Source organism: Vidua macroura, chromosome 1 (assembly GCF_024509145.1).
Source record: "Vidua macroura isolate BioBank_ID:100142 chromosome 1, ASM2450914v1, whole genome shotgun sequence".
Classification (NCBI taxonomy): Eukaryota; Metazoa; Chordata; class Aves; order Passeriformes; family Viduidae; genus Vidua; species Vidua macroura.
The window spans coordinates 79,544,817-79,561,732 of NC_071571.1; the positions used below are offsets into that span (position 1 = coordinate 79,544,817).

A 16,916-nucleotide genomic window follows, 5' to 3' on the forward strand; every position below is an offset into this window, starting at 1 on the left:
CAATGGCACAACAAAAGACTGTCAAATTATCTAGGCTTGCTCCACATGCCCAGTTGTGCTCCATCAAAGTCAAAATTCCCACGTGCTCCAATGAAAAAGGTGAAGTAAGACCAAAATGTACCCTCTTTCTTTGGGAGTAAACTGGAATTAGGTATGGCTTAATTAGGAGCTAGGCCATAGCTGAGGATACAATGCTATTTCTGTAGATGAAGAGTGAGAAAATTAGACAAACTTTCCCTACAAGTTATATTTCTTAATGGCTCACAGTGTGTGTTTCCACTACATAATTGAAGGGAAAGGGTATTAGGGAAATGAGCCAAATCTAAACTTTCCCTTTTTAGAGTGTTGGTTTTGAAAAGAAACTGAGTATATTGCTTTCTATTTTTATTAGCAGGGTTGTTTATTAATAATTTGGTTTTAAAATGTCAATTTAGCATTATCAAACAGCTTTGTTCTCCTGTGGGTGGTGATGAGAGGTTTTATATCTCTGATGGTAATGAGAGGTGGAAATTGGATATTTTGAACTCACATGAATCTGGTTTGTTTCAACAGGTATATAAAAAGTTTGTTTAAAGAGTATGTAGCTCACTAAGAAATTCAGTATTAATTATATGAGTAGCCTTTATGTGTTAGAATGTGCACTGGTGTCTCTAACTTCCTCCTCCTCCCAGCAGGGCTCCTTCATTAGCTAGATTGCTGCAATGTATCCCAGACTTTCCCATCCTAATTCTTAGTTTGGTCTTTATCCCTGACCATTGCCATGTCTTTGTTGTGAGTTTTTTTTAACGTGATGGTGGGAAGTGTTGGATAATTGTTTGCATTCAGAGAGCTCTTTGTTGCCTCCTAGGTGCATGTACATACGCAGTCAGTGCCTTGAAATGCTGTCTGGGCAGTTATAAAACTTAAGGACAGCTGGTGTTTTTCACTGGATGTCATGTTCAGGAAGTTTAACAGGGTGTTCTGGCTTCATTTGACCATCACGTCTAATCTCCCCAGTCTTCCTGACCTCCAGTAATGTAGAGTTTGGGTGGCTAGCCAGAGGGCTTCTTTGCTGGCCACTGGGACTTTGCAAATCATTTCCTCCTCTTCTTTCCTTTTTTCAGTGGCGAAAGTGGTGCTGGTAAGACAGAAAGCACTAAGCTGATTCTCAAGTTCTTGTCTGCAATGAGCCAACATTCACTGGAGCTGTCCTCCAGAGAGAAGACCTCCTGTGTGGAGCAAGCTATTCTTGAGAGCAGGTACAGGATCTTTCAGTACATGGGTATTTTTTTCAGAAGACATAAGCCTTGACATTGAAATAAGAGCTTGCAATGTAATCAAATATGTGTGTGTGTTTACTGAACAGTAAAACGTATACTGGAGAAAGGGAAATACTCCATTAAACAAAATTACCTGGCTGCTCTAGAGAATTGTGAGCACGGTGCTATCTCTTAGTGAAGCAAAAATACGCAGTTTTTAAATGGATGAAGCTTTAATGGTGGCTTTCATTTTTGTTTGGGGCTGAATTCAGATAATCAGAGTAAGGGAAATGGGTAATGGGAGGGGGAAACCTTTGGTTCAGTTTGTGTAGCCTGAGGATACTGTAGAACAAGATACAGCATGGTGAGGATAAAGTGCTCAAGCGGTAAAAGCATGCTGAGGAAAGGGAGGATAAGGAGAACTGATAAGACAGATGAGTAAATGCATCAGATAAATTGGACACAATCTATGCAAGCAAAAAAGAAATCTTGGTGTTGACGTGAAATGACATGGTTCTAAACTATTTAAAAACAAAGGCAATTTGAGATGCTATTACTTTTGTTTATCTTGCTTCATCTCTGCTGTACATGCTGTATCTTGATGTAGTTATTTTGTTTAATTTCCCTAGGACAAGGACTCTTTGCATCTATCTAGCAATTTGCATGTGCTGAGATTTCTTATTTCTATCATTTGAGTACTGCAGTGTACATCTTTTTGAGCAATTACAAAAGAAGTAGCAAGTAGCAGTTACTACTCTGAAGCTGCAGAGTACTTCAGTATGATTTATCTTCCTGTTGCATGAATACTTCCATCTTCTGCTAGGAAACTGAGATGCCCATTGCTAAATGGAGGGTAATGCTAGGATGTATGCTGCTGCTGAGGAGAGTGTCAGAGGGGAGCTTGTCAGAGTGCTGTTCCTTTCACCAGCCCCATGTGAAGTTGTTGGCATGCTGGTCACATGTTAACACTCCTGTCATTCTCTGTCTTCACAGTCCAATTATGGAAGCTTTTGGCAATGCGAAGACCGTTTACAACAACAACTCAAGTCGCTTTGGGAAGTTTATTCAGCTGAACATCTGTCAGAAAGGAAACATTCAGGGAGGAAGAATTATGGATTGTATCCTTGTTTGGTGATTTGACCCCTGTTTGTGGGAAGTGCCTGTGTACCTCCTTGATGGAGGACTGAGGGAGAACTGGCTTGCCTTTTTCTGTGCTTTCACCCCATCCTGAAATATACGCAGTTAAATTGAGCTGGTGTAGGTTGGAAGGGGAAGCAGCAACACCAAATTCACACATGCACTCATGCTTTTGTGGTGGCGTGGGGTGTATATACTCTTGGAGGAGCAGCACTTCGGGTTGCTGCCGCTAGCGTGACATGGCTCATAAGCATTTCCCATGTAATGAGCTAAAACAGCCTAAGTCCTCGGGAATAACTTGAGTTGTCAGCCATTTCCCTCATTACTGTATCCAAAGATAAGCTGCTTACTCCTCTGGAAAAGTACTTGAAAGAACAGAGCTGCTCAATTTCTGCAGTGTGAGTCTGGGTGGGTTAAATCCTCAGATTGGTCCTGCATTTGGTAAAATCAGTCTATGAGCCAGCTCCACCAGAGCAACAGAGGTGAGGGGATGAGGAATATTCCAAGGAGATCCTACCTGCTGTTTTAAACATAAACTGCTTTTTCAGTGGGAAAAATTTAATTCTTGAGGTTGTTTCCAAGCTTTAGAGGAAAAAAAAAGGCAAAGGAAAACAGATGTCATTTAAAATGCAGAATCTGCCAAGTCCAGTTTTGATGAGATGGAAGAGAAGGTGTTGATACACTGATACTAGAACTGCTACAACATTATCGTTGTTGCTACTTTATTTATCTTGTTGTAGGTGTATTGTATGAAACAGATTTAGCATGTTTTAAGAAAAGACCATGATAGTCTTCCTGTTGTTTCAAACAAAAGAAGGACAATTATAAAAAGCCTCTGCATGAATTGATTTTTACTTTATTCCTTGACTGAAGCTTTTCTTGCTGGCTCCAGATTTATTGGAAAAAGTAAGTTGATGTTTCCTTTTGCTTAGTTAATTTTGTTTGATTAAATTTTTTTTGTCTGAAACTGTGGATAAAAAATTTGTCTTCAAAAATGATCACCTAAGTGGAAACTATTTTTTACTTTGACAGAATCGTGTAGTAAGACAAAACCCCGGGGAAAGAAATTATCATATATTCTATGCTCTGCTGGCAGGGATAGAAGAGAGAGAGAAAGGTGAGTGGCAAAGCACAAGTCACACAGCTGTAATGGTTTTCTGCTAGCAGTCAGCAGTGGTGACAGCAGTGAAGAATTTAACTGCAGAAACCCACTAACCCAAGCTGAGAAATAGGTTATTTATTCAGCTGGGATTCAGTGAGTGTGAATTTGAGCTCAACTTGATAAAGGAACCTCCTTAGCTGAAGAATGTCACTGAGCTGATGGTAGTTTTCCTCCCAGCTTCTGCTGTGGCCTTGGGAAAATTACGTGGGGACAAACATGCCTCATTGTGTTCAATCTGAATATTTTTGCTGGTACTAAATAACTCCACAGCAACAAAGATAAATAATTCTGGTTGCTCTAATCCTTTCTCATAAAGAGTAAATCCACTGAACAAAAGAAATGACATTTGTATATGTGCAAAATTGCCTAAAGCTGTTTCAGCATCTCCCTGTGGGCCTGCTGTCTTTGCATGCTAAAAAGTAGAGTTAACTCTATTATGCAGCTAAAGCAAAATAACACCCCATCTGATTTTAATACAAAACCTTGTCTTGTGCATTGTCATAATTTCTGAGCAGATGAATTGTGAACTGTTTAAGTCTGACATAGTAACTTGTGGAGTACTTCTGTTTTGGTATTCCTTTTCACTCACCCTGTTTTCTCTCATTAGATGCTTTTTACTTATCTGTACCTGAGAACTACCACTACCTGAACCAGTCTGGATGTATAGCGGATAAGACAATCAGTGACAAAGATTCTTTCAAGGAAGTCATTGTGAGTTGTTTCCCTAGTTCTTTGCTTTAAAAGTGCTGGAAGTTCAGTTGTGTGGGGCCCATTGACAGAGCAGGGTACAAAGCTTTCCTGTGCTTTCCTCCATGTGCAGCTCTCTCATTGAGGCATTTATCCTACAGGGATTTATATTTTCTCAAAATGCTTCACTGTCATTTTGAGCATGACTTTATCTTTCCTCCAGTATTTCATTTTTACTCTGTTGTTTCAAAGTGTGCTGTAATTTAGCAAAATGCTTACATTTTGAAATGAAAAGAATATCTGCTGGGAAGTCAGTAAGACTTTTACATTCCTTTGCCTTTCCCTGCATTGTTCTATATTACAGATATGTATGCATATACATATATTTATATATGTGTGTCTATATATACATACATACACACACATATATATATATCACCATTTTTCAATCCGAAAGCTTTGCCCAAATCATGTGGCATCTACTGGGTGGAGTCTGCAGTGCAGCACACAGGGAGCAAAGTACCTGTGACTCTTTTAAGTTACAGCTGGGAAATCCAGTTGTGTGGAGTAACTTATACAATAGAGTTATGAAAACATAAGCACAGATTAAAAACCTGGGTCCTGATGGAATATCTCTGAATGGCTTTATATCTCACCTACACAGCAATTAGTCCATACTGACCATGCTAATTGGGTATTGTAGCACTGAGGTGATGTGTGTTAGATTTTAAAAATCAGATAAAACATTTGGTCTTATGCCCTTCACCAAACTTTTTTTGCTTTGCTATGTTAATCTTTTTGCCAAACTGATGAACTAATGTCTCGCAGATGCAGCAGATTTTTTCAGTGTAAAAATCCCTCATCTTGTATGGCAGAAGGAAGTGTTGGAAACGTTGGTAACTTACCTATATTGTAGTCACATGCTGAAGTTGATTATCATGACATTTAATTTGTGCTAATCATCCCAGGCTAGGCAGACCATGAAATCAGTTGGGCGGGTGATGTTCGCCTGCTGCCTGCAGCATGGGCAGGCTGGGAGCAAGGCTGCCAGGCTGTATTCCTAGAGCAGGAGGTGGGCAGAAACCCCCACAGCTCACCCTCACCTCTCTTTTCCTGTTACAGTTATCTCCTTTGCCTGCTTTTATTGCAGTGTAAGTCTTGGAAATGTTACTGAAGGGAAACTTTTTAATAGGAGACAGGAAGGAACAGCACCGTGTTCAGGGAGATGAACTTGTAGCGCTGCTTCCCTTTTGTTGTGAGAGGTCTTCTTTACAAAATAAACCTTCAACCATTATCTCTACCCTGCTTTGAATTGTGGAATGAGTCTGAGGCTTTTCCATTTGTAATGGATGATTTATGAAAGACAAAATGTGTCATCTGTCAAACACCTGCAGTGACTATAACATGATGAGTCTGACTGTAAGGGTACAAAACAGTGATCTGGTCTCAGACAGGTTCATATTACACCCAGATTTGGAAGGTTTGGTCATTTCAAGAGGCATACAATTACGCCTTCTGTGTCAAAGGAAAGTATGTGTTCCTCTTGTTTTAGTGTTTTAATATTTTACTGTTTGCTCTTCTCCTCATTTATGTAGTTGAGCCTTGATTGTTGCCATGTTGTTAAATCATAAATTCAATGCTTTTTATATAGATACCTTTCTTCCTCAGTTTGACTGGAAGTTGTCAGACCACATTGGTGAGGTTCATGTTTGGGCACAAAAATGATCATATCTTAAATGCTGCTGTGTTTTCTCCCCCGTGTCTTGTTACCTACAAGGCCAATAGGCAAATTTTGGTAAAAACATGCAGGACATAATCAATTAATAATTCAAATGATAGTAATTGCATCTGATGCACAACTCAGTGGGTCGTTCCAATATTTATACTATTTTAATGATGAATTTGAAAGCAAATTACATCATCATTACAGCATCAAAGTGAAATTTCTTAAAAGCAGAGTGATACTTTCATGTTCCAAGATGTCCCAGTGATGCCTTAGAGTGTATTCAGTTTGGGATGAAACCAAAGGAATGGATTCGAGCCAGCTCTCTTTTAGTCCTGACTTGCTTTCCTAAGGCCTCTCATTTTTGAGTCTGTGCATGTTATTGAAGAAGCTCACATGTCATTCCAGACTGCAATGGAAGTGATGGAGTTCAGCAGGGAGGAAGTACGAGAAATTCTGAGGCTGTTGGCTGGCATTTTGCATCTGGGAAATGTTGAGTTCATCACTGCTGGTGGGGCTCAAGTGTCCTTTAAAACAGGTGAGAAGGCTGTGCATCCAAATCTAAATGTTTCTTGGGGTTCTGATAGCCTTATTTGTTGTTAGTATATCTGAACATAGCAAGGACAAGGAGTAAAAGGGTTTTACTGCTTTTTAACATCTGTAAATGTTGATTAAAATATTAATTTGGGAGGATGGGGTTTGACAGATAAGGCAAAGTAGTCTGCTGCTAGATGCTGGGTCTTAATTTGGGAAGACCTTGGGCACATACTTATTCCATTAACAGTAATGAAATTCTATTTGAATCTAATTCCGTCTTTGAAATATTCTCAAGCTGATAAAACATAAGTGCTCAAATGCATTCCCTAACCAAGATCTCCACTGAAAGTATCTTTTTTTAGAGCTTTCAGTATTTCAATTACATATCTGAAAGAATGTGCTGGTATGTCTAAAGATTGAGCTGGTGGGCATTTAAAATTAAAAATATTTGTTTAAGTATGGCATGAGAGAGTAGCATTATGTACTGCTTTATATACCACATTATAGCAAAACTGAAGATTAAAGTAAGCATGGAAGAAAAATTTCACTGGTTTATCCTCATCATCCCAAGCAAATCAGAAACACGTTCATGTGGACAAAGAGTCAATTTCTGTTTGTGTCTGGAAAAATGTGTTAGTAGATTGTTTGAGTTCTTGACATGTAACATTAAGAGGAAAATAAATATTTGTGACTACTTGTTATGTACTTCTACTACCAATTTCCTTCAGTTGCACATATTTATGCCTTTTCATGAGCAGCAAAACAATATCCTAGAATTTCTCACTGTGTTTTCATCTCTAATCCCTGTCATTTCAGGAGTGTCTTGAATGGTTGTGGTGGTTGTAGTAGTAGTAATAATAGTAAAAAAACAAATTGGTATAATAGCTTTATATATTTAGGGACATGTTTGTATTTGTCTTTCTCTTTTGTCAGCCCTGGGTCGATCTGCTGAGTTACTGGGATTGGACTCCACACAGCTAACAGAAGCATTGACTCAGAGGTCGATGATTCTCAGGGGAGAAGAAATCCTAACACCTCTTAGTATACAACAGGTAAAGGCATCTCAATTTTGACATATTTTTAGGGTCTTTGAAAGATGTCTTAGTCTTCAAGTCCAGAGAAATCATTGATCACTCAAGAACAGAAGCTTAGCTCATGCATCAGAGTTGTAATCAAAAGTACTACATAATTTTTTGGGGAAGGGTGTAATCTCTTTAGATCCCATCCTATTATTCTGGCCAGGGCTTATAGCTTGTCCCTTGATATTCTTATGAAGACTGATTACTTCCCATGTTTTTCAAATTCTAAACATGTAGGCTGATATTTTTTTTACTGTGGACACTTGTGTCAGGGGGGTGTTTTTTCAAAATTTTCAGGAGAAATATTTTTGTAATTTAAAATAAAAGAATTAGAAATAGGTATGCATAACATTATGTTTCCCTCTGGAAAAGGGTGAATTAAGGTATTGTTTCCTACACTTCTCTTTCCTTCCTCCACACCTGAAGTTTATTATTTCCTAGTTTTTTGAATGCTTTAGCTCTCAAACATAATTTTAAAACCACATTTTAAAGTACAGCAGTTTAATTTAAACTGTTAAAGCTCAAATTGTGATGCTTTGTAAGTACTACTACAATTGCTGCCAAGCTACATAGGAATAGGAAGCTGCTTGCATTATGTATTGTTTTGTGCTGTGCTAAGGACACTGACCAGCAGAGTCTTATCAGTTCCCAGTCATGGGGTGGTTGATGTGTTGTGTATTCCCTCTTTACGCAGGCAATAGACAGCAGAGATTCTATGGCTATGGCACTTTATTCTCAGTGTTTTGCATGGGTCATTAAGAAAATCAATAGCAGAATCAGGAGCAAGGAAGACTTCAAGACTATTGGAATTTTGGACATATTTGGATTTGAAAACTTTGAGGTAGGTTTCAAAAGCTTATTCAAATGGATTGTATAATATTTAGGCTTTATTGCTTTACATATTTTTGTCATCTTTTCTGGAACTTGATTTTTAAACATGTTATTACCTAACCCATTCCCTTGTTTGCAAAGTAAAATACTTAAAGTGTATGCATTTTTGAAAATTTCTTGTCTCTTTAGGTAAACCGTTTTGAACAGTTCAATATTAACTATGCAAATGAGAAGCTTCAGGAGTATTTCAACAAGCACATATTTTCCTTGGAGCAACTGGAATACAGCAGGTAAGAGAGAGAGGAGAAATTGGAAAGAATTTTGACAATATTGTGTTCACCTGAAGTCTTAATTTGTAGCTACCTTAGCTTCCTTTGAAAGTCTCTGTCTGGAGCTGTGTATTTTATAAAACAAGCTGATTTTGCTGTAATTTGCAAGATAAATACACCAGCTTCTCCTATTTTTACAACTAAAATAATTTCAATAAAAAGGCCCACTTTATTTTCCTTAGGGAAGGACTAATTTGGGAAGATATTGATTGGACAGACAATGGAGAGTGCTTGGATCTTATTGAAAAGGTAAGAAGGAATTTGATACTGTTACCTATTTTTAGTTTTTTTGTTCTGAGGTGATATGTCTTTAAAATATTTGCCAATGCAAAGAACAAATGAAGAAGATGGTGGATCTTGCATGTTTAAATAGCAAACTTTTAATCACATCATTTTTGTGTAAGGCTATGTTAAGGATTATATTGTAAGCTCTTTTCCTTGCAGCAACTTTTCTCTGTCTGTGATTATATACAAAAACAATATTTGAGATGATTAAAAAGAGCCATTTGATCCATGCTCTCTCCTGCCATCAGTACAAGGCGGGCTGTGTGAGCTTATCTCCATGGCAGGGTGTGTGACTGCAAGAGTTCAGACGGGCACAGAAGCGAGTGGCAGCGGGCAGGGGCATCCAGCGGGCAGGACGTGACTGCAGTCAGGGCAGTGCTGCTTTTCAGGAGCTGCTCTGAGCCCTTGGGAAGTGGCTTATTAAAATGTGCACCTGGACAACCATGTTTTCCTGAAAGGCTGTTATCAACCTGGAGCTTGCTGGACACATTAATTAACTGTGGGGTAGCTTGCTTTGTTTACCACCTTTTGTAGCATGAAAAGTGGGGAACATCAAAGGAAATCACACAGAGGCATATGTAAAGCAAAGGGAGGTTGTGCTTCACGCAGGGTGAAGTTAAACTGTGTATCTTTTGCTCTGCCCCTGGGCACTGTGGGTGCTAAAAGTTTGCATTGGTTCAACAACTGAGTGGATAATTATATGGAAGAAACTTTTTTGAAAGGCTGTTTTACACAAACTCCTCAGACTTCTGATCATTGGAGATTTTGGAAGCTGGGGATATATTCTGCGGCAATGTCACTATACGCATCTAAAAACTGCCTACGTCAGGAGTACTGATTCTTCCAGTAGCTTGTTTTTATTTATTTTGCCCACAGATCATATCCTCTATATTTCAAAAGGAGCGTTGCCAGAAAAACAGGATTACAGTCACCTTCAATAGTGGGGTTTTAGTTTTGTATGAGTGGTTTTGTGCCTCTCTGCACACAGCAACTTCAAGGACTGTGATTTTTCCAAACTGGGAACAACAGCTGTGTCCATCTGTGCACTAATTCATCTTCTGCCTCTTCTTGCTGTTCTAGAAACTGGGACTACTAGCACTCATCAATGAGGAGAGCCATTTTCCTCAAGCTACTGACTCCACCTTACTGGAGAAGTTGAATGCCCAGCATGCTGTATGTGATGTTTTGCTGATATTTGCTGTGCAAATTATGTAGGATCTCTTTGCTTTGGTAGAAATTCATGGTTCAAACATATGGGTGCATAGTTCTGGAGGCTTTTTTGGATGTGGTCCTACTTCCATGGCAATCCATATACTTTGTTGTCAAGGCTGAGTTGGTTACTGGAAGAACATACCCTTGTTGCTGTTCACGTAAAGGTTTCTATTGTGGTTAGTAAGTCAAATTCTTCTCTTAATGAGAGCTCTGTCAACCTGCAGTAGCTTAGATTATTTAGATCTTCAATTTCCTTTGATGTAATAAAGCATTTACCTTGATGTCATTTACTGAAAGTTTTCTGTTTCCTTTGTCCAGATTAGTATTACCTTTATTTGTGATACTGGAATTATTTTTCACAATTTCTGGGATGCAAGCATATCCACCAATCTTCATAACTGCCAGTTTAAGACAGTGCCTTCTCTTTCAAAGTGCTTTTTATAGATGGTTCTGCCAGATGGGGTTCAAGTTTAGTATAATGCCTTTTTATGTGCTATAAATCTGTTATTACTGCATTTGAAGCAGCCCAGACTAATAAATCCTATTATCATGAGTTGCTTGTTTGCTTTTGGAGCACTAATCTTCCAGAGAGTTTACTGGAAGACAATGGTCTGTTTAGGTATGGGTTGAGAGGATTATGTGACAACCCCCTCCAAATATTTTTCTCTTTTTTTCCCCCCTCCAATTAGAACAATCCTTTTTATGTAAAACCAAGGGTTGCCATCCACAACTTTGGAGTGAAGCACTACGCTGGGGAGGTAATTTCTTTATTTGCTGAAATTATTCCAAGCAGAACTTTCATTAGCTTAATTTTCCCCCAAGGCTGCTCAAAATTAACTAAAGCACTCTGTTCCCTCAGCACTTTTTACAGCACCACTCTTGTGAGAGGTGCCTGACTTTTTGGCTTGTTGTTTGAACCAGCTCTGTTTCCTTCTAGGTCCAGTATGATGTCAGGGGGATCTTGGAGAAGAACAGGGATACTTTTAGAGATGATCTCCTGAACTTGTTACGTGAAAGCAGGTAAGTTTCTGTGATTTTTGTTAAGGGCATATGCTAAGGGGTGTTGTATTAACTAATTCTGGCAGGATTAAACACCTAATTCTGCTGGGGTTTGAGTACATTAGATGTTGCATAGCAGCAGACATTGACAGACCTGAAAGGAGCACAGAATGAAATAGAGATGAGCATATCATATCACAGAAATGAGCATATCAGAGTTGCCTGTAAGCAGGTCTGACTGTAATCGGTTCTCACAAAGTTGGGTTTACCTACATTGTAGAATTGTTGCTGTTCAGTCCAGGGGCTTCCTGGAGAACTAACGTGCTGCTCTGTAATGAGTAAGGATGCTGGAAGGTGGTCGTGGTTTTTAGCTGTTTCAGAGTGCCTCATAGGCAGCGTGCATGTGTGGGTTTTTACTTCATGTTTGTATTTCTGGCATTCCCTAATTGGTTGAACACTTGCTATCGGAGACTACCACAGTGCAAACTGCCATATAGCAATTGCTTTAAGGGGAGAACTTCTATTAAGATTTATCTGACTGAAAGTCTGAGCTTGGATGCCTTTGGTACCTGCATGTCTCATGTCATTCTGCTGTGTAAGGTCTTAGGGTCCTTATGGTGGTACTCTGTGAGCTGTGGTGGTACCACAGCCCTTTTTGTAGATATTTGGTTGAGACTCAAGAACACACAGAGGAATGGCAGAAGAAAAGGGAGCTGAGCCTGGGTGTTGCTGTCTCATCTGGTGCCCTTCCCTATCCCCTCCAGTCATCCTGCCTTGCTGTGCGAGTTGCTTGTTTGTAAATCCCTTAAGCCCTTCTGTGCCAGGGAAACTGTTAATAAGCAATTCCCTCTGTGTTATTTGTTCTGGATTTATGACATTTCTGATATAACATCTGTCAACTGAAGTATCTGGGTAAAAATATTAAATGAGTTAAACTGGGCTGGGTCTGGTTTTGCTTTTGTACCAAAATCTGTGTGGAGTTTGAATTAAAATGTCTGTGTTTCTGTAGAAATGCTAAGAGGAAAGTACCCAACCAATAGGGTAGAAAACAGCATGCACAGCTGTTATCTGAAAGTGAGGCTTGCATGGATGGCTGTTTTGTGTTATGTCCCTAACCAAGCTGGAAATCTTGTTTTTTCAGTCAGTTCAGGTACAATTCTGGTTGAAGTCAGCTGCAGTTTTGGTTGAGTGAAATGCAGTAAAGCCTCTAGGATTTCACACTTCATTTCCCTAATGAGGTGTTTGGAACTGAGAAGAAAGAACCTCCTTGTTTTGTTGTTTTTTTTTTTTTGGGGGGGGGGGGGTTGGTTGGTTTTTTGGGGTTTTTTGTTGTTGTTTTTGTTTTGTTTTGTTTTTTTTTTTTTTTTGTTTTTTTTGTTTTTGTTTTTGTTTTTGTTTTTTTTTTTGGTTTTTCTCCCCTGGAAAATTCTGCAAAGGCAAAATCTATTGTTTATTAAAGATTGTGGAGAAAAACAATGAGCATCTTTTTGATGATGGAGCTTCTTGCTAAGAGACAGTGCTTTCTTTGCATTCTACAGTGATGAACCTCATAGTCTGTTAAGATACACTTTAGAAATACTATTTTTCTTTTCCATTTCAGTCTTGATTTCATCTATGATCTGTTTGAACACGTTTCAAGTCGCAACAATCAGGACACTCTTAAATGTGGAAGCAAGCACCGAAAGCCTACTGTCAGTCTCCAGTTCAAGGTTAGTTAATGTGTCGGCTCTGCTCTGTAGCTAATCAGTGACAGACCCTGGTCAGGAAGGAACAGGTGCAGATGGAGAAAGGCAGAACTTGAGCATGAAAGCACTTCTGTGTCTTCTATGACACTGCCCTTGCTAATTGATTGACTGTTCTGGCTAGCTTCAAGTAGACACTAACCTTTCCATCACACCATCCCCACAAAACTTCTGTTGCATTCCCCACTTGCCTATTTGTTCTTATTTTCAAACCTCTTCTATGAAGTTGGTCTCTCTTGTCCTGATTTGTCTTTATAATCGAAATCCAGCCACAAAATCCCACAAAGCCTTACAGCAGTGCCTGTAATGCTGAGAAAAATAAGTGCTGAATAAATACCTCATTAAGGTGTTGCCTTGCTTTAACTTAAAGTTTGGAAGGCATTTTTGTTAAACACCTTTTTATGAGGCTTTATAGCCTCTCATCAAAAATGGCACCAAATTGAAATGTAGCATAAAGTCTAATCTGCAAATTATTTAAAAGGGAAAGATTGGCATGAAACATCTCCTAAATTGCCTGAGTACAAGTCTGGATTAGTTGCCTTTCATTTTGTTTGAATTAATATATGTTTGCAGAGTTCATTCACTTTTTTTAAAGAAGAGTAGACTCAAACCCCTTAAGGGCAGATTTTATCCTAATAGACTATTGCTACGTGTTGGACAGAACAGCAAGGAGTGTATGCTGGGGCACACACAATGTGTTTTATTAAAAAACACTGATGTATTTTCGGGACAGCTTGCTTTATGCTACCATAACTCATCTCAGAAGTACCCATTTCTTGTCATGAGATGGTGTTATTTGCTGGTTTTCTGGGATAGCTGAAGGTACTATTTCCACTTGGTTATTTCTATATGTGCAAAGTAGACCTTTAAAATGTTAACCTTACAAAAACAGACCATATTTTTTCGCTCATTTGGCAAGGTAGAACAAAGTGTAGTAGTCCTGTTCTCTGTCAGGGGCCCTGGAAAACATAAGGGTGATAAAACAAGAAATCAAAACATTATTGCCTCTTATCTAACACTGCAGTAACTGACCATTAACCAGCTGGGCTGCTTTACAAGATGTTGACCTTCACATCATGCCTTCCCCAGAGAATTAGGTTGGGTGTTTTTTACGTGTTTTAAAGCCTTACAGGGATTAGTCCATCTTATTTCAACTGAAGATAAGAACTTTGCCTTCACAGTTTTATTCTCATGATAAATTGGTTGACTCTTCTTTTCATTTGATGACCTGCCTAATGCAGGCCTGGGGGTGCAGGATAGCAGAGTTTAGATACCATCTGTTTCAGCCTGTTGATTACCAGGGCAAGCTCCAGATTAGCTCATCACCTGACAGTGACTTAGAGGCTTGCAGCACTGTGGAGAATCTGCTGGCTGTACTACAGGTGAAAGTGAAAATAGTTTACATCATTTTTGTTTAGACTGACCAGCTTTTCCAATCTGCAAGTGAGAGCCTGGGATGAGAGAATTGTGCACAGATGTAATGTTCACACAGGTTTAATATGAAAGAAACTTATTTTTCAGAGCTGTAAATATTTGTCTTTACACAAAGATTTTCGTCTTTGGATATTCTGTTTAATATTTGCTGCCCAACTCCCTGGTCCATAGGCTGGCAAAGGCAAGCGAACCGAGGACTACCATTTATGTTCCCAGTTATTTTGCTGTTTCCTCACTTTGCCCTGCACCAGCGTGTGCACAGCCATAACTCTGCCTGCTGCCTTTCTCACTGCATGTTCAATCACCAAGTAAGTGCTTGGTCTGCAGATTAAAGCAGGAATTTGTTATAACAGACTGACATTGACAGTTTTGCTCCAAGACATATGGCAGGACACACAGTGTTGCTCCTTTAAAATGTGCACTTTCTGCCTCCTTGGCAGCCTTCTCTGTATTCTCTCTGCTGCCTGGCACAAAGTGCCACCTTTGAGGGGTGTAACTTTACCATTGCTAACTTTGTGGGCTCTTCAGAGCCTGAGCTCCTCTCCTGTACAATCATTTGTATCTCTGCAAAGTAAATGGAAGACTTCAGTTTAAAAATGTTCATCATACTTAATGATACAGAATGAGGCAAGTTGGAATAAGATACAGAATGATGGCTCAGGCGGGAAAGGGGCGGATGTGTAATTAAAGTAATAATCATAAAAGGACTGAGGGATTTTGTGATTTTTATCTCAAGGCTGAGGTTCAGACAACTGATAGTCTAATGTGCATTGGCTCATTCAGAGTTCTAAAGCTAGGAAAAAACCTGTTGTCTTCAGGGAAGATGGAAAATGAGTGGGTTTGGGGTGGTTGAAATGAGAAGAGGAAATCTGAGTTGGTGGATTTTGCCATAGACCCCTTATCTTTCCTTTTGACTTGCTCAAGTTTAGCTGTTTGGGAATGTGGATCCTAACTCTTAAGCAGTCATTTGAAAGATACCTGAAACAACAATTTTGTGTTTCCTTATGAACAGTTGTCTTCATATCAGTCTGTGAATCTTGTTCATTGTTAAACGGTGATGCCAGTTTTGATCAGAAGAGCCAGTGGAAGAAGGGAACACACACGTATTGACCCCATCTGTTTGGAAGCAAGAGCTTCCACGGTGCAGTAACTTCTGGTGTGCACCACTAGGTGTTGCAGTTAGATGCTGTCTGCAGGGCTGAGCTGCAGGACCTCTTGTCCGAGGTTATGTTGCTTGTACAAAAATCCAGCTTGTGAACTACTGTCTTCTCTCTGCCATTGTTTCAGGAATCACTTCATTCCTTAATGGCGACACTGAGTTCTTCAAACCCTTTCTTTGTTCGGTGCATCAAACCCAACGTGCAGAAGGTAAGATTTTAAATGGGGTCCGTCTTTTCTGTACATCTCAGGCCTAATCTTTTGTTGCCTGTCTGGTCATTTACCACTGTGTGAAGCAGAGGATAGCATTCTTCACTGGTTTTGTAGAAGGCTTTCAAGGGAAAGGCACTGGGAAGGGCTTTTTTTTTTTTAGCACATGGCCTATGCACCTCTTTAATAGTCATTGCTCACAACTCTGATAAATGACTGGCTCTAAGGAAGGTTATAAACAGAAGGTAGAAGGCTGAACTTCTTGTGTGACACCTCTGTGGGTGGGAGAAAATATCAAAATCGCAAAGTTTTAAGTCACTAGAGGCAGTGATTCAGATGTGTATAGAAAAACCAGTGTGAATGACTCTGTTGTCAGACTCTTGGTCTTTCAATTTATGAAAATACCTAGAACTGTACATGCTGGATGTTTTGTTCTGTTTCAGATTTTTGTTCTTAAAACAAAAAGAAGAGCAGACTCCAAGGAGATTAAGGCTTACAATATCAATTTGTCTTTTGAGTTACAGATAATGAAAGGCAGTGTCAAGATTTGCCTAAATGTGTTGGAGGGCTCTCTAGAAATGAAGTGGTAGTGGTACAGTAGTCATTGAAATTAATTTTATTAGCCTGGTTCTGATATCCTGGGGTTTTCCATATCTGTTTTGGGCATAATAGACTGTTATTCAGGCATGGTCTGCTTTTGTCAAAAATACAGCAGGCAGAGATGCTAGTGAATCTGATTTATGGCTTTCACATGGCAACTCAGAGATTAGTGACTTTACTATAAATCCATTTTTAGATGTTCCATTTTTCTGGGCTGCCTAGTTAATCAGGATACCAACAAAACAGATGTGTGGATTTCATTGTAGGTTTTAGTGCCACCTGGACAGTGGGCATCCTTTACTTTACATGTTTTCATTTGCTGACTGTTCTGCTACTTGTGATGTGCCAAATGACACGTAGATTTTGGGCACCTTAGCCAGAAGAAGCAGCCTAGAAGCAAATAAAAACAACTTTCTGTGTCTTGAGGTGTTTGGTGCTCTGAGGTGTGAAGCCACCCAGGCGGCTGAACCCACATGGATGACAGAGCCCTGACGAGTAGCTGGCATTTGTGGGCTTGCATGTTTAGCAAAGTCAAAAGGCAGTTTTGGAAAGC

General features: G+C 39.3%; 1 protein-coding gene across 1 annotated transcript in view; it reads left to right on the forward strand.

The window, feature by feature from the left end:
* MYO10 (myosin X) overlaps positions 1-16,916 on the forward strand; it is a 163,224-nt gene that overhangs the window by 96,076 nt on the left and 50,232 nt on the right. The window contains exons 5-19 of the mRNA XM_053977472.1: positions 1,104-1,238; positions 2,232-2,356; positions 3,268-3,281; positions 3,408-3,492; positions 4,145-4,248; positions 6,356-6,485; positions 7,418-7,536; positions 8,258-8,404; positions 8,584-8,684; positions 8,906-8,972; positions 10,089-10,181; positions 10,910-10,978; positions 11,158-11,240; positions 12,820-12,928; positions 15,683-15,763. Of these exons, the coding sequence (XP_053833447.1) occupies positions 1,104-1,238; positions 2,232-2,356; positions 3,268-3,281; positions 3,408-3,492; positions 4,145-4,248; positions 6,356-6,485; positions 7,418-7,536; positions 8,258-8,404; positions 8,584-8,684; positions 8,906-8,972; positions 10,089-10,181; positions 10,910-10,978; positions 11,158-11,240; positions 12,820-12,928; positions 15,683-15,763 (1,462 nt within the window). The remainder of the gene's footprint in view (positions 1-1,103; positions 1,239-2,231; positions 2,357-3,267; positions 3,282-3,407; positions 3,493-4,144; positions 4,249-6,355; positions 6,486-7,417; positions 7,537-8,257; positions 8,405-8,583; positions 8,685-8,905; positions 8,973-10,088; positions 10,182-10,909; positions 10,979-11,157; positions 11,241-12,819; positions 12,929-15,682; positions 15,764-16,916) is intronic.